This window comes from Erinaceus europaeus, chromosome 9, assembly GCF_950295315.1.
Source record: "Erinaceus europaeus chromosome 9, mEriEur2.1, whole genome shotgun sequence".
NCBI classification, from domain to species: Eukaryota; Metazoa; Chordata; class Mammalia; order Eulipotyphla; family Erinaceidae; genus Erinaceus; species Erinaceus europaeus.
In genome coordinates, this window is record NC_080170.1 from 50333685 (window position 1) to 50356480 (window position 22796).

At 44.6% G+C, this 22796-nt stretch overlaps 1 protein-coding gene across 2 annotated transcripts; it reads left to right on the plus strand.

The window, feature by feature from the left end:
* Positions 1-2328: 2328 nt before the first annotated feature.
* Positions 2329-20085, plus strand: METTL13 (methyltransferase 13, eEF1A N-terminus and K55). Of its 2 annotated transcripts, none has more exons than XM_016189140.2 (8): positions 2329-2675; positions 4856-5615; positions 8617-8816; positions 12201-12396; positions 12532-12699; positions 17028-17243; positions 17701-17807; positions 19619-19805. In XM_016189140.2, exons 1-8 carry the CDS (start codon positions 2523-2525, stop codon positions 19652-19654), a joined length of 1836 nt encoding a protein of 611 aa, XP_016044626.1. In that variant the 5' UTR covers positions 2329-2522; the 3' UTR covers positions 19655-19805. The 2 variants fall into 2 exon arrangements, with proteins under 2 accessions (XP_016044626.1, XP_007525255.1); XM_007525193.3 differs by having other exon boundaries at positions 2332-2675; positions 17701-17832; positions 19619-20085.
* Positions 20086-22796: the final 2711 nt, after the last annotated feature.

Sequence of the window (22796 nt, forward strand, 5' to 3'; positions counted from 1 at the left end):
AAAGGGGGCGGGGCCAGGGGGCGGAACGTCGATGGAGTCGATCCAGGACGGTGTTGGGATCACGTGATTCCATCAGGGTGCCCTGATTTTGCCCTGGTTTCAGTTCCTCTAGGAAGGGGTTCGGGAGGCGGCGCTGAAAATTTAGCGCAGCCCAGGCTTTGACTAGGGTCTGATTTGAAGAAGGAGCTGCCCTATGACCTCCGGTTACAAATCGCGGCTGGAATTGGAATAGATTAGGGGTTACTTTTATTTCACGATTAGCAACCTCTGGTCCAGAGACGACAGTTATTGGGGCAGTACACCTTTTACAGATTTGGAAAGAGGACTTAATTTTTCCTCAGGATCTCCTTCCTTTATTACCCACTTTTAACCTCAAACTTCAGGCAGGATTCAGATAGAAAACTGCCTAGTAGGGGGTCGAGCGGTAGCCAGCGGTTAAGCACAGGTGATGCAAAGCGCAACGACCGGCATAAGGATCCCGGTTTGAGCCCTTGGCTCCCCACCTGCAGGGGAGTCGCTTCACAAGCAGTGAAGCAGGTCTGCTGGTGTCTCTCTTTTCTCTCCCCCTGTCTTCCTCCCCTCTCTCCATTTCTTTCTCTGTCCTAACAACGACGACATCAATCACAACAACAATAATAACTACTACAACAATAAAAAACAACGGCAACTGTGGTCTGGGAGGTGGCGTAGTAGATCAAAAGCGTTGGATTCTCAAGTATGAGGTCCTGAGTTAAATTCCCAGCAGGACATGTATCAGAATGATGTCTGGTTCTTTCTCTTTCTCCTTCTAGCTTCCTGAAAAATAAATAAAATCTTTTTAAAAGGGTCAAAAAAGGGGAAAATAAATAAATAAATAATTAATAAAAATAAATTATTATTATTGCCACCGGGGTTATTGCTGGGGCTTGGTGTTAGCACTATGAATCAACTACTCTCAGCAGCTATCTTTTCTTTTTCTGTCTTTTAAAATGATCTTATTTATTTTATTAATGAGAAATATAGGAGGAGAGAGATAAAGAACCAGACATGACTCTGGCACTTGTGCTACTGGGGACCAAACTCGGAACCTTACGCTTAAGAGGTCAGTGACTTAGCCACTGCACCACCTCCCAAACCACGCTTTCTTTCTTTCTATTTTGACAAGACAGGGAGAAATTGAGAGTGGAGAGGGAGATAGGGAGAAAGACAAACACATACATTCACCATTTGACATAAGAGTCAAGACTTTTACTTTTCTTTTTTTATATTTATTTATTTATTTATTTATTCCCTTTTGTTGCCTTTGCTGTTTTATTGTTGTTATTGATGTCATCGTTGTTGGATAGTCATCGTTGTTGGATGGGACAGAGAGAAATGGAGAGGGAGAGAGAGATAGACACCTACAGACCTGCTTCACCGCATGTGAAGCGATTCCCTGTAGGTGGGAAGGCGGAGGCTCCAACCCGGATTCTTCTGCCGGTCCATTAACGCTTGGCACCAGGTGTGCTTTACCCGCTGCTACTGCCCGACTCCCCAAGAGTCAAGATTTTTGGGCCTATTTAAACACACACACACACACACACACACACACACACACACACACACACATTTTGGGCCTATTTAAACACATACACACACACACACACACACACACACACACACACACACACACACACAAACATGGCAATTGAAAATAACCACTGCTGTCATCTGGGAGGTGGCCCAGTAGATAAAAGCACTGGAATCTCAAAACATAAGGCCTTGAATTCACTCCCAAGCAGCACAATGTACCAGAGTGAAGTCTGATTCTTTCTCTCTCCTCCTACCTTTCTCATTAATAAATAACATCTTAAACAAACAAACAACACTGCCTTTCCCAGGGGCTTCCTGAAGGTATTAGGGTAAAATCTGAAAGTATGGTAAATTTATGAAACACATAAACAGCAGTTAACTCTAATGCTATCAAAATGGCAACCTAAGGAAGCAGAGAATACAAATCAGCCTTCCGAATTGTATTCTGTACTTGGAAGAAATCTGAAATCAACAACCTAGTTGTGGTTTTCTTTTCCCTGGATTTTATTATATTACTTAAAGTGGAATTTTGTGTTTGGTGTAGGAAAAGCGTCTTCAGGTGCCACCGTCCTCTAAATTAAATTTGAATTATAAAAAAAAAAAGTGAAGACATCAATATTCTGCGTAAGGTACAAGAAGCCCATCAAATGTACACCAACCCAGCCTCAGGGCAGCTGGTCATTTCCGCTCCAGCAAGTCTCTGCCTGAGGACCAGACATTGTGCGCCTGCGTCGATTCAGCCAATGAGAAGTCAGTATTGACAGTCAGTGACCAATGAGAACCCGGAAAGGTCTGGAACCCGGAAGTGATTGCCTGTGGAAAAGTTCTGTTCGGGGAGAGTGCTGGGTTCCCACGTGGAGGCGGGCTGTGGGCGCAGTGTGTCCAGTAGAGTAGCCTTGTGGAGTGTAGGGATTGCGGGTGCACCTCTCTTGTGACGGACGGCCCCCTACACACAGCCCTCGCGCGGGAAGATGAATCTCCTCCCGAAGAGCTCCAGGGAGTTCGCCTCTGCGGACTACTGGGAGAAGTTCTTCCAGCTTCGAGGGAGAAAAGCCTTCGAGTGGTACGGAAGCTACTTGGATCTCTGCGCACTGCTCCACAAATACATCAAGTCCCGCGAGAAGGTGAGCTGAGAGTGGGTGCTGACATTCAGCTTCTGGGACAAACAGACGTGGGTCGTCGTCACTTTGTTTCATGACCCCAGGCATCATTCCGTTTAACGACAGCATATATATGTATGTATGTTGAAGTAGTAAAGCCAAGTTTGCTAAGAGAAAAATAGAAAAAGAGCTCTTTCCTTATAGAACTGGGCTTCGTCCCCAGGACAGCCCGGGACAGTGGGCATTTATAGCCAGAGTAGGGCAAGGGTCAAAGGAAAAGTGCCAAGAGCAGATATGTGGGTAAGGGACATTCTGACTAAACCGACCTGACAGGATTATTGCTGAGGACAGGCGCGAGTGTTCAGATATCACCAGGGGAACATTGGGGGCTGGAGAAACCGAGTAGATACCAAGGACATTCAGATCTGGAGGACAGGAATTGTTGTTATAAGTTGACTCATCAGAGTTCTTGCTAAAACCGGATTTTAGAAAGAGGTTCACAGATGGGTCTGGAAGCTTGACTGAAGTTTGGTCAAGCAAAGAATCTTTTACAGTCCTCTCTCACGTCCAAGTAAAATCTGTCTTCTCTTTTAAATTAGGTGATACTACTTCTCTTCTGGTCATCTGTTGTCAATAAGGATCATCTGTTGGGATGTGGTAGTGTGGAGGACAGTTGCAGAATGCTACATGTAGTCATGCATTTGATGAAAGGTGTTTCAGAAAGCAAAATAAAAATGAACAGTTCTTTATTCCTCGGAGGGATAAAGAGTAGGGAAGCTATCAAGGGAGGGGATTGAATATGAAGCTCTGGGGGTGGGCATTGTGTGGAAATGTACCCCTCTTATCATCTTGTCAATATTTCCAATTTATAAATAAAAATTTTAAAAAAGGAAAAAAAAAAAACAGTTCAAAACCTAGTATCTGAGCCCAGAGGGCAGTCAAGATTTTGAGATGTTGAGCTCAAAATATTAACTGTTTTTCTTTTAAAGGCTTTCAGCTAACAGACTAGTTGGTAGAGTGACTTTTCTTTTTTAGTAGTCCATCTCAGCTGTATTCTACTAAAAAAAGATAATAGTCTCCTTTATCACTGTGTCTTTCCAGACTATGCAGCACATGGAGCTATACTGATCAAAGAGTGGTTGCAGCCCACTGAATTTCAGACACTGTGCTCAGCCAAAATTTTAGCTACAAGAGTGTTTAGAAACCCTGGACAGCACTGAAAAGTGTTAAGTGCACCAATAGGAGTTTTGATAGAGGTGAGCATGTACTTGAAGTGGGTAAGGAAGAAGGGTAGAAGAGGGACTGGCATGGAGGAGGTTTTTTAGTGCTAAGCATTGTGCTTCAGTAGTTGAATTCTCATAATAAACTTAGGTGAATAGTGGCAGATGCCCTATAGAGGAAGAAATTGAAGCTCAGAGCTGGTTTCTTGCCCAAGATCACATATGTAAAAATGGTTACATTGGGATTAAACTTAGACCCATTTAGCCCTAAAGTGAATGCACATCTCATGCTTTTCTGGAGACAAAAATGTTACTGGGAAGAAAGTGTGAAGGATAAATGGGAGATTACTTCCTAGTAAAAGCAGCAGCAGTGTGTGTACTAAGCTTGGTTTCAGAAAATGGCAGGCCAAGGAGATAATTCAGTGGATAGAGGATAAGACTTGCATGTCTTAGGAACACCCCCCCCCCCCCAGCTCTGGGTCCCTAGGACTGCTTATGCCAGAACATTCTCTGGTTCTTTCTTACAAAATAAATATATAAATCTTAAAAAAAAAAAAGCCAACTAGCATGAAGTGGAGCTCAGGACATAAGAAGAATAGGATTGTTACAGTCTTAGGTTTTCACCAGCAAAACAAGTAGAAGACTTTATTTCTAACAGTTAAATTTGGATGCTATGACTTCCTTTCAATTCTTTGATTCAGAGGGGAAAAAGTTAGGATTATTTTGTTTCTGCATTACAGAAAGCCCATTTTTTTGCAAAGCTTGCTGCTCTTGATGGAGGTTTTAGGAGTGAGCTCCTCTAACTTTTCAAAGTGAAATTGACTTGAAATCAACTGGCATGACTAGAATCAACTCTGAAAGTTGCTCTCTCCTGCCAGTAGCTTTTCTACCTTATGAAAACATCACCAGCTGTGGAGAGCCTCAATTCCTCCAAGTATCTAAAACATTGCTTTGTCTTGACCCTCCGCTTTTGCCTCCCCCTAGGTGCTGGTGGTTGGGTGTGGAAACTCGGAGCTGAGTGAGTGTCTGTATGATTCAGGCTACCAGGAAATAGTCAACATTGACATCAGCGAGGTGGTCATAAAGCAGATGCAGGAACGCAATGCCAGCCGCCGGCCCAACTTACACTTCCTGAAGATGGACATGACCCAGATGGAATTTCCTGATGCTGCCTTCCAGGTGGTACTAGACAAGGGTACCCTAGATGCTATCCTGACAGACGAGGAGGCACAGACCCTGAAGCAGGTGGACCGGATGCTGGCCGAGGTCGATCGTGTCCTGAAGGTGGGCGGGCGCTACCTGTGCATCTCCCTGGCCCAAGAGCACGTCCTGAAGACAGTAGTAAAGCGCTTCTCTCAGGAAGGGTGGATGGTGCGAGTGCACCAAGTGGCTGGCAGCCGGAACCTGGCATCTGAAGCAGAATCTCACTTTTCCATGCCTGTCTTTGTTTTCATCATGACCAAACTCAGACAAATCCCTGGCCAGACCTCACCCATCTTTGAGCTCTGCCTACAGGAGTGGGGCCAGCCCATAAGGCTGGAGAGCAGCAAGCATTTGGCTGAGGCCGTGCAGGAGCGGCAGCAGTACACCTGGCTTTGCAGCCAGCTGCGCCACAAGGGCGGGCTGGGATGTGTGTCCCTGGACTTGTGCAGCGGGGACACAGGGCAGCCGCGCTACACCCTCCATGTAGTAGACAGCCCCACTGTGAAGCCAGCGCGGGACAATGATTTTGCCATTTTCATCAGTGAGTTGAAATCTGCTTCCCTTCTTCCAGGGAGGGGCTGGGACCCACTGTGGCTGGTTTTATCTGGCAGGATGGATTAGGCTGATTCTGGCATGTAATCCAGTCCCTGCGGAGAAGGTTGAGACTTGTCTCTTGTTATTTTTCATTGCAAAAGCTTAAGAACCAGGGCTGTTGAGGAGCACAGTAAAAAGATGCAGGTATATGTATTGCAAGTCATATACTGTGAAGTGTTCATTGCTCTCAGATGTTGAGGAATGGGAGCCACTGAGCAGCTGTGAACTTCAGGGAAGTTGTGTTTTTCTGTTGAATTTAGCGATAGTGCAGAGGAGTATCTTAAAAAAAAGGATGCAGAGTTCTGGAGCTTGAGTATTGGGGTTTCAGTCTTGGCTTGACCACTCCTGGATGTATCATATTGGACGTTACTTCCTGTGCCACAGTGTCCTCACTTATAAAGTGAGAGTGGACTTAGGTAGTTGTCAGCAGTATAAAAGATCTGAATGGTACCTGGCAGATGATGAGAACTTCATAGATGTCAGTGTTAAATGAAAGCACTTAGATTAAGACATCCCTCCCCCTCTTTTTTAATCATCACCGAGACTTTGCAACTCCAGGATGACTTTTTAAACATAGATATACAGAGTCAAAGAGAGTGAAAGAAACCACAGCACCCAAGCTCCTCCAATGTGCTGGGAATTAGGTTTGAACCTGGCTTGTGCACATGTAAAGCAGCGTATTATTCAAGTGAGCTGTTTTTCTGTCTCCCCCTCTCCCTTTCATTGATTTATTTTTTCTTTCAGGGTTATTGCTGGAGCTTGGTGCCAGCACTATAAATTCACTGCTCCTGGTGGCCATTTTTTCTATTTTATTGGATAGGACAGAAAGAAATTAAGAGGGGAGGGGGAAATAGAGAGGGAGAAAGACAGATACCTACAGACCTGTTTTGATGCTTGTGAAGCATCTTCCCTGCAGGTGAGGACCTGGGGGCTTGAACCCAGATCCTTGTGCGGGTCCTTGTGCTTAGTACTATGTGGGCTTAACTGGGTGCACCACAACCCCCCTTTTTATTTTTAATAAAGGGAGAGCTACATTAAATCATCACCACTCCACCATCCGTGGAGTTACACTCAGTTTGATTTTTATTGCTGGGGATTTAACTAAGGGCCTTACACATGGAAGGCATGGGCTTTATGTACTGATACACCAGCCAAACCCTCTTCTTCCTCCCATATTTACTTTGATAAGAATCAAAAGAGAGTCAGAGAAAATGCTTTCAGAAGTTAAAAATTCTTGAGCCATTGGGTTAACTCATCAGGTAGACAGCATTTACTCCTTTTGTGATGCCTTGTGTTTGACTGCTAACACCATATGAAAGCACCAAATAAAAAAAACAAGTGGAATTCTATGGATAATAATTTACTTTGGGGGAGTCGGGCGGTAGTGCAGCAGGTTAAGCGCAGGTGGCGCCAAACTCAAGGACTGGCAAAAGGATCCAGGTTTGAGCCCCCGGCTCCCCACCTGCAGGGGAGTCACTTCACAGGCGGTAAAGCAGGTCTGCAGGTGTCTGTCTTTCTCTCCTCTTCTCTGTCTTCCCCTCCTTTCTCCATTTCTCTCTGTCCTATCCAACAACAATGACATCGATAATAACTACAACAATAAAACAACAAGGGCAACAAAAGGGGAATAAATAAATAAAATTAAAAAAAATAATGTACTTTGGTGTCTCTCTCATTTTCTTAAAATAACAGAATCACAACTAATGGAGAGACTGTTCTGTAGTGGAATACATAGTTAAGACCCTGTTCAATTCCTGGCAAATGCATTAAAAAAGAAAATCAAAAGTAGGAAGTTCTAGACAGATGCAAGATAGTTACGCTGGTAATGTTTCCCAACAACTGAGCTATTAGTATTTCCCTAAGTGCTCCATAACCCTAACCATCCACCAGTAGGATGGAACAGTGCAAGTAGACAGGAGTGTGGGGTCTAACCAGGCTTGAGTCCCAAGGGGCCTTGTCATCTATTGGTCGTAGGCAAATAATGTAATTTCTGCATCTTTTTCCTCTTTTATAAAAATGGGGTTGCTAACTGCCTGTAACTTGGACTTCTGTGTGGATTTAGGTAGTTTCTTTTTATTTCCCCTTTTGTTGCCCTTGTTTTATCATTGTGATTATTATTGTTGTTGCTGTTATTGGATAGGACAGAGAGAAATCAAGAGAGATGGGGAAGACAGGGGGAGAGAAAGATAGACACCTGCAGACTAGCTTCACCACCTGTGAAGCGATCCCCCTGCAGGTGGGTAGCTGGGGGCTTGAATCGGGATCCTTAGGCCTGTCCCTGCGCTTAGTGCCACGTGCGCTTAACCTGCTGCGCTACCGCCCAGCTCCCTTATTTTCCCTTTGTTGCCCTTGTTGGCCCTTGTTTTTTATTGTTGTTATTGATGTCGTTGTGGGATAGAACAGAGAGACATGGAGAGAAGGAGAGAAAGACAGACACATGCAGACCTGCTTCACCGCCTGTGGAGCAACTCTCCTGCAGGTGGAGAACTGGGGGCTCCAACCGGGATTCTTGTGCCGGTCACTTTGCACCATGTGTACTTAACCTGTTGCACTACTGCCTGACTTCCCCCCCGCTTTTTTTTTTTTTTTTTTTTTTTTAAGATTTTTATTTATTAATGAGAAACACAGGAGGAGAGAGAAAAAGCCAGACATCACTCTGGTACATGTGCTGCCGGGGATTGAACTCAGGACCTCATGCTGCAGAGTCCAATGCTGAATGTTGGTTGTTCCTATGTTTGCACTAGCCTCTCTCCCCTTGCACATGTGCTCACAATTGTTAGCTGCCATGGGACCTGTTGCTTTGCTCTGGTCATGTCCCATGGGGAGTTGCTAGCCCCTAAAATGAAGGCGCTGGATCCCATTCAGGCCTTGCTTTCTGCTATGTGGTCATAAGGGTTATGTATTAAAACCCTTTCCCCAGACATCCATTACCATTTACCTTTCTCTAGTTCCCCAGGGCCGGGAGACCGAGTGGCTCTTTGGCATGGATGAAGGCCGGAAGCAGCTGGCACTCAGCTCAGGCTACCAGAGACTTGTCACCGTGGCTCTGCATCGAGGCCAGCACTATGAGGACATGAGCAGCATCCAGGATGAGCTGTCGACCAGGGTCCTGGAGCTGGCCCCTGCTGGGATGCCTGCCCAGCAGAGGGTAAACACTTGGGCAGTTTCTCTTGGAGGCTCCAGAGGAGTGTCACTAGCTGGGAGGGCCCAGGGCCTCTTGAAAGTACCCAGAATCTAGGACTTCTGGTCCATGCCATCAGTTAAGAGCTAACTGGGTAGAAATGATGCTCGATGGCCATGGGAGGAGGTAGGCTGGGGCATTGTTGATGTCCAGAGATGGGGAGAGAGAGAGAGAGAGAGAATGAGAGTCTGTGTGTGTCTGTACTATGCAGAGGTGCCTGAAGGATGTGTTCTTTGACTCTTGGACTCCAGAAACATTGCTATCTAAGTGTGGAGTGGAAATGGTCTGAGTAGCTTAGCAGTATCTCTAGGATGTTTTGTATTGCTGGTCTGGTGTTTTATTGGAAAGAGACCTACTATGAGTTGATATAATCCATCCAGTATCCTAGCCACCAAGGGTAATTAACAGGTAGATTTTTTTTTTTTTTTTTGGTGGCACAAGTACATATGCACAATTTCTCTGCTTCTTGGCTGTTTTTTCATTCATGTAGAGATAGAGGAGAAACACCACAGCACCAGAGTATACTCCTGTGCCTAGATACTCTCATGTGGCAATAATAGGTCTGAAAAGTAAGCTCACAGTAGATCTGTGTTTATAGAGGACTGTGTTTGGTCTTTTCTGGCCAGCCTGGTGGTTGGTGAAACCAGGGACATCTAGGTCCTGCATGGGGTTCTTTTGTGACCTCTCACCCTGTGCCAAGTCAGGCACCCTATTGATGATTAAATACTCATGCACATTTTTCTTTCTTTATTGGGGAATTAATGTTTTCCAGTACAACCCCCACTAGGTCCTCTGTCATCTTCTTCCAGGACCCCCCCCCCCCCCGAGTCTTTTATTTTGGTGCGATACACTAACTCCAGTCCAAATTCTGTTTAGTGCTTTCCCTTCTGATCTTGTTTTTCAACTTCTGCCTGTGAATGAGATCATCCCATATTCATCCTTCTGTTTCTGACTTATTTCACTTAATATGATTTCTTCAAGCTTCATCCAAGATGGGCTGAAAATGGTGAAGTCACCATTTTTTACTCTGAAAATGTCCAATAGTTCTAGTTTCTCTCTCTCTTTATTTAGCTTCCTTTGTTTCTTTATTGATTTTCTTCCTGGATGATCTGTCAAGTTGAGAGAGTGGGGTGTTAAAGTCCCTTACTATTACTGTGTTGCTGCTAATATATTGCTGTAGCTCTTTCAGTAGATGTTTGATGTATTTAGATGGCCTCTCCTTGGGTGCATAGATGTTGATAATCATTAAGCCCTCTTGATTGATTGATCCTCTGAGTAATGTTTATCCCTATCTTTTATTTTAAGGTCTATCATGTCAGATATGAGCATAGCTGTTCCTGCCCCCCCCCCCCTTTTTGGTGGCCCATTGACCTGTATGATAGTTTTCCATCCTTTCACTTTGAGTCTGTGTCTTGTTGAGTTAGGTGAATTTCCTCTAGACAGCATATTGTTGGGTTATGTTTTCTGTTCCATCTTCCTACTCTGTGCCTTTTAACAGGTGAATTCAGGCTATTGACATTTATTGATATTATAGATTGAAGATATTTTAATGCCATTATTATAGATTATTTTATAGAGTATTCTGATATATGGCATGTTTATGGTGATCTTATTGTTTATAGGAGACCTTTCAGAACTTCTTGCAGGGCAGGCTTGGTGATAGTTGCTTGTCTGAGAAGGTTTTTATGCCTCCATCTAGTCTGAATGGCAGTCTAGCAGGATACAGTAGTCTTGGTTGAAAGCCTTTCTCATTGAGCACTCAATAGATATCTTGCCATTCTCTTCTTTTTTGTGTTTGTGTGGAGAAGTCAGCTGTAATCTATGGGTTTTCCTCTGTAGGTGACTCTTTGTTTTTCTCTTGCAGCCTTAAGGATCCTTTCTTTATCCTTATTACATTTCATTCTAAATATGATGTGTCTCGGGTGTCTTTTAAGTTAATTCTGTTTGGAACTCTCTGGGCTTCTTGAACCTTTATGTATTTTATGTTGTCTAGATTAGAGAAGTTCTCAGCTATTATGTCCTGTAGAATGCTTTCTTCCCCTCCCTCTCTTTCTTCCTCTGCTAGTCCTATAATGCGTATATTATTTCTTTTTAAATATTTATTTATTTCCTTTTGTTGCCCTTGTTGCTGTTGTTATTGATGTCATCATTGTTGGATAGGACAGAGAGAAATGGAGAGAGGAGGGGAAGACAGAGAAGGGGAGAGCAAGATAGACACCTACAGACCTGCTTCACTGCTTGTGAAGCGACTCCCCTGCAGGTGGGGAGCCGGGGGCTCAAGCCAGGATCCTTACACCGGTCCTTGTGCTTTGCGCCACATGCGCTTAACCTGCTGAGCTGCCACCAACTCCTGCGTATATTATTTCTTTTGAAGTCATCCCATATGTCTCTGTTGTTTTCAATATCTCTTAATCTCTTTTTGAGATCTCTTACTTATTTCTTAGTTGTCTCTAATTTGTCCTCAATCTTGCAGATTCTGTTTTCGGCCTCATTTATTCTATTCTCTCTCCCCTCTGTTGTTTTCTGTAGCTCAGCTATTTTGTTACCCTGTTCTGATACTGTTTTTTAGCTTGTTGTGCTCTTAGCTCAGCTATTTCAGCTTTCAGCTCTCTAATTACTTCAAGATAATACTCTCTTTTAGAGTCTCACTTGTTGTTTCTGCATTTCTGATGACAGTTTTTTGAAACTCCTCACTCCGGTGACTAATGTCTCAATTAATGGTTGGATGTTGATCTCATTCTTCAGTGCTTCTACCATTGGGGGTCTTTTAGCTGAACTTTTGTCCTGTTTCACTTCTCCAATGTTTTTCCTTGATTTAACCATTATTATAGTGTCACTCATGCTTATTTTAAAGAAGAAACAGATGTAAAAGTTGGAAAGAGGGATGGGAGGGGGATACATTTTTCTATGATATTAAGAAGCCATATGGATATTTGAATCTGGGCTGAATACATGATAGGGCAGGCACCTACCTAGTAAGCTATCTTATTGACCTTCCTCTGAATATTTCTATCTTTATTCCATTAACTTCCCTATCTTAGAATGCTAGCTTTTCCCTGTAGGTTACCTCATTGTCCTTTACCATTTTCTAAAAGTTCTCTTAGGGAGAACTGTTGAGAAAAACTTATATTTCTCTTGTGGAGAAGTAAGTATATTTCACTAATGGTCTGGGGGATCTTTATGTGTCTGTCTGACTTGTAAAAGGTGACTGAAACATTTTGCAATCTCTACAACGAGTCCAGAAAGGTAACTCAAGACTGTACCTTTGGAGTTCCTGCTGGGGGTTCCTTACATACCTAGAGGGAAGTGACATCATTTCTTGTTTAGACCACTTCTCTGCTGAACTTCTAGGTGCCCTTTTTGTCTGTGGGTAAGGACATCGGAGTCCGGAAGGTTCGCCATGTGGACCGCAGTTGCCTGAGTGGAGATTACATCATTGAGGATGTGCAGGGTGAAAACAAGCACTTCTTCCGGCGGCTCATCTTCCTTAGCAACAGGAACGTGGTTCAGTCAGAAGGCAGGCTGCTGAAGAACTCATGTCACAAAGGTGAAGTAGCACAGGCATGGTGGGCATACAGATTCCCAATTTTTAAGGGCATCAAAATGACCAGGTAGATGGTTAGGATGCAGGGCAGACCTGGGTTTCCTGACTTTATAAGGATTTCATGTGTCTGTCTTTTAGCCCAGAAGAAAAGGAAGAAGGATAAGAATAAGCCTCGGCCTGCTGACACTCTGGAGGACCTGCCTGCAGTCCCGGGACAGTCCATTGACAAGAGTTACCTGTGCTGCGAGCACCACAAAGCCATGATTGCAGGCCTCGCCCTGCTGCAGAATCCAGAGCTGCTCCTGGGTAAGAAAACAGGACCAGCTGTCTTATGGCATAAGAACTATGATTACAGAACAACGCAGCTGTGTAGAGACTGGCTTAAGGATCCTGGTTTGAGCCACCAGCTCCCCACTTGCAGGTGGTCGCTTCACAGGAGGTGAAGCAGGTCTGTAGCTGTCTATCTTTCTCTCTCCCTCTCTATCTTCCTTTCTCTCTCCATTTCTCTCTGTTCTATCCAACAATGACGACAGCAATAACAACAACAACAATAATAATAACAAAAACCAATAAGGACAACAAAAGGAAAAAAATGGCCTCCAGGAGCAGTGGATTCATGGTGCAGGCACCAAGCCCCAGCAATAACTCTGGAGGCAAAAAAAAACCCCCAAAAACTAAAAAACAACAGGGACATAAATTTTCCTATCTTTATTCTGACCGTCTTCTTGATTAGTACCATTCAAGTAACTTTACTCTCAAACTCAAATGGTATTTTTGAAATGGCTTCCTGTAGTAATGTCTTCTACTTATTTCTATTTATTTATTTATTTATTGCATCCAGTATTATCACTGGGGCTCAGTGCCTGCACTATGAATCCACTGCACCTGTGGCCATGTTCTCGATTTTTTTTTTTTGATAGGACAGAGAGAAATTGAGAGGGGAGGGGAAGACAGACAGAAGGGCAGAGAAAGGTGTAGTGCAGTAGGTTAATGGCATGTGGCGCCAAGCGCAAGGACCGGTGTAAGGATCCCTTTTCGAGCCCCCGGCTCCCCACCTGCAGGGGAGTCACTTCACAGGCAGTGAAGCGGGTCTGCAGGTGTCTAGCTTTCTCTACCCCTCACTAACTTCCCCTCTTCTCTCCATTTCTCTCTGTCCTATCTAACTATGATGATATCAATAACAACAATAACTACAACAATAAAAAAACAAAAACAAGTGCAACAAAAGGGAAAATTAATAAATTAAAAAAAAAAAGAAGTGGAGAGAAAGATAGACAATTGCAGACCTGATTCACTGCTTGTGAAGTCACTTCCCTGCAGGTGGGAAGGCAGGAGCTCAAACCAGGATCCTTGTGCTTTGTACTATGTGCACTTAACCTGGTGTGCCACTGCCCAACCCCTTATTTATTTATTTATTTATTTATTTATTTATTTATTTATTTTTGCCTCCAGGGTTATTGCTGGGGCTCAGTGCCTGCACCATGAAGCCACTGCTCCTGGAGGCCATTTTATTTTTCCCCTGTTGTTGCCCTTGTTGTTGTAGCCTTGTTGTGGTTATTATTGTCATTGTTGATGTCGCTCGTTGTTGGATAAGGACTGAGAGAAATCGAGAGAGGAGGGGAAGACGGGGGAGAGAAAGATAGACATCTGCAGACCTACTTCACTGCTTGTGAAGCAACTCCCCTGCAGGTGGGGAGCTGGGGGCTCGAACTGGGATCCTTATGCCGGTCCTTACACTTTGTGTCATGTGAGCTTAACCTGCTGCGCTACCACCTGACCCCCTATTTATTTATTTTTAATAAGGTGCTGAGGAATAAACTCAAGGCCTCTCTCATGCATGCCACTGATCAGCCTCCTGGGCCCAATTTTTCATTCTTTTTATTTAGAGAGAGACATACAGAATGAGGAGTCACCTTAGCACTGTCCTACTATCCAGAGAACTCCCATGTTGCTATCTTTGGTGCTCCATATGGTGTCAGGCCTCAAACCCAGGACTTCTCACCTGTTGTGGCACTAGCTCTATCATATGTGCCATTTCCTGACATATATATATTTTTTAATTGAGGTATAAATGATAGTCAATGAGGTATGGAAAGTACCCAGATCAAAATTTCTACATTTGTAGAAGCCCACTAATGGAACATTTACTTTTTTTTTTTTTTTTTTTTTTTTTGAGACAGCCAGAAATCAAGAGGAAGGGAGAGAGAGAGGGAGAGATAGACACCTGCTTTCCTCCTGCAGTTAGGGGCTGGGGTCTTGAACTGGGGTCTTTGCACATTGTAGCATGTGTGCTAAACCAGGTACACCACCATCCAGCCTCTGAATTGCCTTTGTATTTTAGGAGAATTTTTGACTTTTCAGTAGGGTTTTATTTGAGTACCAGATACAATTCTACTTGGAATTTCTACTTTAAAAAAACAAATGAAGCTGGGCAGTGCACCTGGTTAAGTGCACATGTAAACATTTCATGGACCCATGTTCATGCCGTTAGTTCCTACTTTGAGGAGGAAAACTTCACAAGTTGTGAAGCAATGTTGCAGGATTCTCTGTCTCTCTTCCTCTCTATCCCCCTTCCTTCTTTTTTTTTTTTTTCTTCTTTTTTTTCTTTTGTTTACCAGAGCACTACTCCACTACTCAGCTCTGGCTTATGGTGGTGCGGAGGACTGAACCTGGGACTTTGGAACCTCAGGCATGAGAGTCTCTTTGCATAACCTTTATGCTCTCTACTACTACCCCTTACTTTTTCTTTATCAAATAAATAAAGTTAAAGAAAAAAAAAAATCAGTGACCCTGGAGGTGGCACAGTAGGTAAAGCTTAAGACTCTCAAGCATGAGGTACTGAGCTCAATCCCTGGCGTTACTTATGGCAGAGTGATAATATGATTCTCTCCTTTCTCTCTCTCATAAGTAAATAAATCTGTAAAAAAAAAAAATTGAAGCCCCGCCTTCCCAGTTCCCTGACTCACTAGGGAGAGATAGAGGGATAGGCTGGGATTATGGATCGACTTGCCAGTGCCCATGTTCAGCGGGGAAATAATTATAGAAGCCAGACCTTCCACCTTCTGCACCCCATAATGATCCTGGGTCCCTATTCCCAGAGGGGTAGAGAATAGGAAAGCTATTAAGAGAATGGATTGGATATGGAGCTCTGGGTGTGGGCATTGTGTGGAAATGTACCCCTCTTATCCTATAGTCTTGTCAATATTTCCATTTTATAAATAAAAATTGAAAAATAATAAAAATCACATTTATAGTGCAGTTAGTAATAGGTTTGGATCTGACCACAGTAGCAAAAATATTCACTTCTGTGACTGTCAGCAAAGCCCTTGATTAGGTCTCACCATAATACTTTTGCATCTTTGGCCTGTCTGGTTCAATGAATGTCTCAACTGCCTCAGTTCCTAGGTGAATACACATGGCCTATCTTTAGTGATTCTTTCTGTCTGCCTCCTTTCACTCTGTGGTTCTTCTGTACTTAGGTGTGGGACTCGGGCCTCTGTTCTGTGATATCAGGATCTTTGGTGGAGTGTCACTTGGTTGATTTGTCTGAGAGCTATTGTGACACAAGTCAAAAACTAGACTGAGTGCACCACATCCTGCATACCTGGTGATCATGAGCAAGATGTCTTGCTGTCCTCTTTCCTAGAGGTTCTGATCACCTACAGTGCAGACTGACAGTATGTCAGCTGAGCTAATTCATATGCCTCTAGTGAAGCCAGGCTTGAGTTTTCAGATGTCATATTTACTCCAGCATTTCCGGATGAGGCAGAGGTCAGGTCTCTAAATCTTGACTCCTCTCAAAATCTTGACTCCTCTCAACTCTGCTAAGTCCCTTTTTTTTTTTCAATTTTTTAAAAGAATTTTTTATAATTTTTATTTATTATTGGGTAGAGACAGAGAGAAATTGAGAAGGGAGAGGGAGATAGGAAGAGAGAGAGAGAGAGACACCTGCAGCTCTACTTCACCACTTGTGAAGCTTTCCTCCGCAGGTGGCGACCAGGGGCTTGAACCTGGGTGATTATGCACTGTAATGTGTGTGCTTAACCAGGTGCACCACTACCTGCCCCCCCCTTTTAAAAATTATACTTATTTGTTTATTATTGGATAGAGAAGAAATTTCTTTTTTAAAATTAAAAAAAATATTTACTTATTCCCTTTTGTTGCCCTTGTTGTTTTATTGTTGTAGTTATTATTGTTGTTATTGATGTTGTTTTTGTTGTAGGATAGGACAGAGAGAAGTGGAGAGAGGAGGGGAAGACAGAGGGGGAGAGTAAGACATCTGCAGACCTGCCTATCGCCTGTGAAGCAACTCCCCTGTAGGTGGGGAGCCGGGGGCTTTAACTGGGATCCTTATGCCGGTCCTTGCACTTCATGCCACATGTGCTTAACCCACTGCGCTACCACCCGACTCCCGAGACAGAAATTGGGTTGGTGGAGATAGTGAGGGGGAGAGAGAGACATCTGCAACCTTGCTTTCCCGTTACAAGTGTCCAGAGGCTTGAACCTGGGTCCTTGTGCACTGTAATATGTGCACTTAACCAGGTGTTCCACCTGACCCCTTTGAGTCCTTCTTCTTCAGTTCCCTCCCATGACTGTTGCAGTTGGTAAAATAATGCTCTGTTCTTTCATTACAGAGACACCACTGACGTTGCTGGTGGTGGGTCTTGGTGGAGGCAGCCTCCCTATCTTTGTGCATGATCATTTCCCCAAGGCCTATGTGGATGCTGTGGAGATTGACCCCTCCATGCTGGATGTGGCTAAGCGGTGGTTTGGCTTCTCCCTAAGCGAGCGAATGAAGGTCCACATCGAAGATGGTTTGAAGTACATTAGCAGCCGGGCTGAGGAAAAAGGTACTGTACCACTTTTGCACAGCAGCCCTTACCTTCAACAACTACTCTGTCCAGATCAGTGATTTTCAGCTGGGTTTGGGATTACCTGGGAGTGCAAGAAACCTACCAGAGGCTTCCTAGATCCTGCCTCCCTGTGGCTTTGAGTGGTGGTGTCCAGGTTCTCCGACCATTCAGGACCTTTCGGGGAGACTTGATGGTTCTTCCAGGATTCTGAGCCACATAATCAGCATGCTACCATGGGTCCCACTGATTAAAAATCTCTAACCCCATCTTCCCTGTGGACCACCTGCTGCAGAACATTGAGGACAGTGACTTCCTTGTTCCTAAGTGCAGGCTGCCCCCCAGCAAGTCACCCTCTCAGACTTTTGCCAAATCACTGTCACCACAAACCACATAGGCACAGGCACAGTGGGTTCATTTATGCAGCACAGACCAACTCACCTGCTTCTCTTTCCAGCACCGCCTTCCTATGATGTCATAATGTTCGATGTAGACAGTAAGGACCCAGCCCTGGGAATGAGCTGTCCTCCCCCGGCCTTCGTAGACCCATCGTTCCTGCAGAAGGTTAAATGCATCTTATCTCCTGAAGGTATAGGGAGCCAAAAGGGTGGAGAGGGAATGAATAGGGCCCTTTACAAACACTCAACCTTTTGGGGGCTGGGAGGTAGCTCACCCAATGGAGTACACATGGGGGTCAGTAGGGAAAGATTCATAGTGTTTCTCCTCTCTGTCTCTGTCTCTGTCTCACATTGAAAGAGAGAATAAAAAGTTCACTGGAAGTGGTGGAATGGTGCAGGCTGGAGGGTCTAATGAGCACACTACACACACACACACACACACACACAAATGCACCAATTAATGTTTGAATAAAAATGCTGTGAATGTGCATGTCAGATTCCCTGAGTTATACACACCCATTGACCAGATCCAAACACAGCACAATCCCTGCATACAGAAGTCCAGCATCATTTTGCTTCTCTCATATGGCTCTAGGGAATGAATCCAAAACTTCACATATGTGTGAAGTTGCTGATTGACTCCTCCATCCATGGAGCTGTCCAATACTGTCTATGGTGCTCCCATGAGATGTTGGAGCTCGAACAGATTCTTGTGTGTTGTAAGACATGCATTTTACCAGATCAGCTACTTCCCAGCTGAGAAATCTAGTTGTTACCTCCTTTCCAGGATCTCATTCTCTCTCAAGCATAACACACTATCCCAACTTCTATCAGTATGAGGTAGTTTTGTGATGACAGTCACAGCTCTGGTTTATGGTGGTGTGGAGGATTGAACCTGGGACTTTGGAACCTCAGGCATGAGAGTCTTTTTGCATAACCATTATGTTATCTACCCTTGCCCCTGGATTGTACTCTTTAAATCCATTTTCCTTCATGCAATATGATAGTTGTGAGATTGATTTGCAGTGTTGCATTAGGACTTTCTTCTTATTGCTGTAACTGTCTTTGTGTGACTCCCAAAATTTGTTTCTCCACTTCATAGTGGCTGGTTTGGGGCATGGTTTCTGTTTGGGGCTTTAATTTATTATTTTTATTATTAAAAAAAATATTTACTTATTTATTCCCTTTTGTTGCCCTTGTTTTATTGTTGTTTTACTGTTGTTGTTATTGATGCCGTCGTTATTGGATAGGACAAAGAGAAATGGAGAGGGGAGGGGAAGATAGAGGGGGGAGAGAAAGATAGACACCTGCAGACTTGCTTCACCACTTGTGAAACTACTCCCCTACAGGTGGGGAGCCAAAGGCTCAAACCGGGATCCTTACCTTGGTCCTTGTGCTTTGCACAACCTGTGATTAACCCATTGCTCTACCGCCCTACTCCCCCTGTACCCAATAATAACTACAGCAATAAAACAAGGGCAACAAAAGGGAATAAATAAATATTTTTTGGTTTTAATTATATATTTTTTGTTATTGTTGTCGTCGTTGTTGGATAGGACAGAGAGAAATGGAGAGCGGAGGAGAGGACAGAGAGGGGGAGAGAAAGATAGACACCTGCAGACCTGCTTCACTGCCTGTGAAGTGACTCCCCTGCAGGTGGGGAGCCGGAGGCTTGAACCAGGATCCTTATGCTGGTCCTTGCACTATGTACCATGGGCGCTTAACCCACTGCGCTACCACCCGACTCCCCCTTAATGTGGTTCTTTGGGACAGTGGGAGCATGGAGAATGATAGAATGGTTTGTTAGTAGTGCAGAGGAGTAAATATTAGTCTGAGGCAGGCTTCGTCACAGTTTCTGGTCCCTTTGCTTGTCCCTTCTTGCTTTGGTTCCCTGCGCCCTCTGCAGGCTTGCAGTCCCCTGATCACCTGTCTTCCAACTAGATCTCTGCTCTTTCTGACTCTTCCTCCTGCCCACAGGTGTCTTCATCCTCAACCTTGTGTGCCGAGATGTGAAGCTGAAGGACTCGGTGCTGGCCTGCCTCCAGGACATATTCCCCGTCCTCTATGTCCGGAGGATCGATGGGGAGGTGAATGAGATCCTGTTCTGCCAGCTATGCCCTGAGTGGAAACGTGAAACAGCAGAGCTTCTAAAAGGGGCTCAGGCCTTGGAACAGACCCTGAGACCAGAGCAGGGCTGGGATAGCACCTACGTTCTCTCGGACATGCTCAAGACTGTGACAATTGTGTGATGGTTGAGCTGAGCTGGACACACTTCCTGGCATCTTGCCAGACCACTCAAGCACCTGCCTGGTCTCTTGCTGGGTCATTTTTGTGTGTCTTACTTTTCTTGGTGTCCTGCTAAACTGCAGACGACTTTCAGCTTGGAGTGTGGTGGGGATTGCTTAAAGATCTGAGAAAATAAAGTTCTTTTCCATTTGGTCCCATTTAGTCTCCCGGGTGGTCTTTGTCTTTGAGTAGGTTCCAGATCTGACACTGATACCTTAATGAGGTTGAACAAAGCTCCTCAGCCTTCAGGAAGATCACACTGAGTGCTGGTTTACTTTTATGTGCTTATTTATTTATTTATTTCAGTAGAACACTACTTGGCTCTGGGTATGGTGGTGCCAAGGATTGAACCTGAGACTTTGGAGCCTCAGGCATGAAAGTCTTCCCCTATTCCGTATTTTGTCAAACCATTTTTTTTTGTGATCAATAGTGGTTTACAAGATTGTAAGTTTACACAGTGTAGTTCCACACTAAAATCACTTACAGAGTTCTCTGTTTCTTTCTTTCCTTCTTTCTCTCTTACTTCCTTTTTTTTTAACTTTATTTTATTTACTAGGACAGTGTAAAATTGAGAGGGAAAGAGGATAGAGAGAGAGAGAGACCTACAGCACTGCATCACTCATGAGACTACTCCCCCTGCATGTGGGGACCAAGGGCTTGAACCCAGGTCCTTACAAGTGCATGGTAACACACCTAACCAGGTACACTACCACCAACCCCCCAATTTCTTTAGGAGTGAGGGATCCCCTTGAGAAGACATCTTGCTCTCCCTTTTTTTTTTTAAAGATTTTATTTATTTATTAATGAGAAAGATAGAAGGAGAGAGAGAGAAAGGACCACAGGGGTCAGGCAGTAGCGCAGTGGGTTAAGCACACATGGTGCGAAGTGCAAGGACCCACATTGTTGTATGTTTCATATTGGTTTGGTCTCCTTCCCCCCACCTCTGGAAGAATTGGTTTGGCCCTTGCTAGTTTCACGCCTCTTTTTCTCCCCGCCCAGAGTAGTTCCAGAGTTCTTGGCGTAGCCTCGTGAGAGGATGCAGGACGGATCTGTGTGGTGATTAGTTTAAGGGTCTCTCTCTGCCACCAGAGCAGAAAGACAGGAGAGCACATGTTTGCCTGCTCGTGAATAAAGCCTCTCTGCCCAGCCTTGTGTCTCTGGTCGTCTCTGTCTACCACCGCGAAGCTAGCCCGCCCTGCTGGAGCTCTGAATTTTAACGATACCACATAAGGACCCCGGTTTGAGCCCCTGGCTCCCCACCTGCAGGGGGATCACTTCACAAGCAGTGAAGCAGGTCTACAGGTGTCTATCTTTCTCTCCCACTCTTAGTCTCCCCTCTTGATTTCTCTCTGTCCTCTCCAACAACATCAATGGCAACAATAATAATAATGACAACAAAAAGATAGGGATCTTGGGGCTGGGCAGTGGAGCACCTGGTTAAATACACATACTACGATAATGACAACAAGGGCAACAAAATGGGAGGGAAAAAAAAAAAGGCCTCCAGGAGCAGTGGATTTGTAGTGCAGGCACCAAGCCCCAGGCAATAACCCTGGAGGCAAAAAAAAAAGAACCAGACATCTGGTATATGTGCTGCTGGGGACTGAACTCAGGACCTTATGCTTGAGAGTCTAGTGCCTTAGTGCACCACCTCCTGGACCACATCCTCCCTTTTTTTAATATAATTTTTTAAATGATTTATTGGATAGAGACAGCTGGAAATCTAGAGAGAAGGGGGAGATAGAGAGGGAGAGACACAAAGATACCTACAACACTGCTTCACCATTCACAAAGCTTTCCCCCTACAGGTGAGGACTGGGGGCTCAAACCCAGGTCCTTGTTCATTATAACATGCATTCAACCAGGTGCACCACCAACTGGTCCCTATGTTAGCTGCTCTAGACAGAATGCCACTGACTTGTACCCAAGTATTAAGAGCCTGCTAGCCTACCCCACTGTTGGACAGCTTTCTGCAGCTCCCCCAGCCTTGTGGACTCAGCCATCAGTCTTGCTGTCCATGGCAGGAAGGGCTGAGACACCTGGGCCTCATCAGGCTTAGCAGACTCAGGGTTCTACTCTTGGTTTCCTCCATCCTTTGTGGGGTGATGGCTAGAGGCCACATCCAGAGGAATGTGCTGTGTAGAAGTTGAGATGTTAGAGTGACCAGGAAGCTGGAGTTAGTAAAAGTTAACAGGAAGTTAGTTTATAAAAGTAATAACAGAGGATGGCTTCACCTTCAAATGGCCCCAAATTTCAGCCAGAAACAACCATTGGGTCTGTATATGGAAGCCATTAAATCACTAGTTCCAAGATTGAGGTTCTTCACCATCAGCAGGGTCTCACACTCAGAACTGATTGCAGTTATTGTAAAGCCCACAAGTTCAAGGCTCAGTCCTACTGGACTTTCTCCATTTCAGATGCCAGGTGCTAAGTTGCTAGACCAGTTGGTCACTTGTACCCCTGAGTAACCAGCAAAATCAGAGGTTCCCATGATTCTGTCCCTTGGCTTGAGAACTTTGATGAGCAGCGTAGAAAATGTGAAGCAGTTGACTTAGATTGCTGTTAATATAAAAGCCCTTAGGAATAGCCAGAGGAGGTAAGGCACAGAACCAACTATGGAGAAGGATAGTAGCTTCCATGATCTCTTGGGGTGGGGTGGGGGGGCTCCCTGTATCTTCCTAGGATCATCAACCCAGAGGCTCTCAGATATCCATGCCTTGGGATCTCTATGGCCTCTTCATCATGTAGACCCAATTTTAATCCCCCCCCCCTTTTTTCCTCTTACCAGAGCACTGTTCAGCTCTGGTTTATGGTGGTGCAGGGGATTGAAACTGGGACTATGGAGCCTCAAGCATGAGAGTCTGTTTGC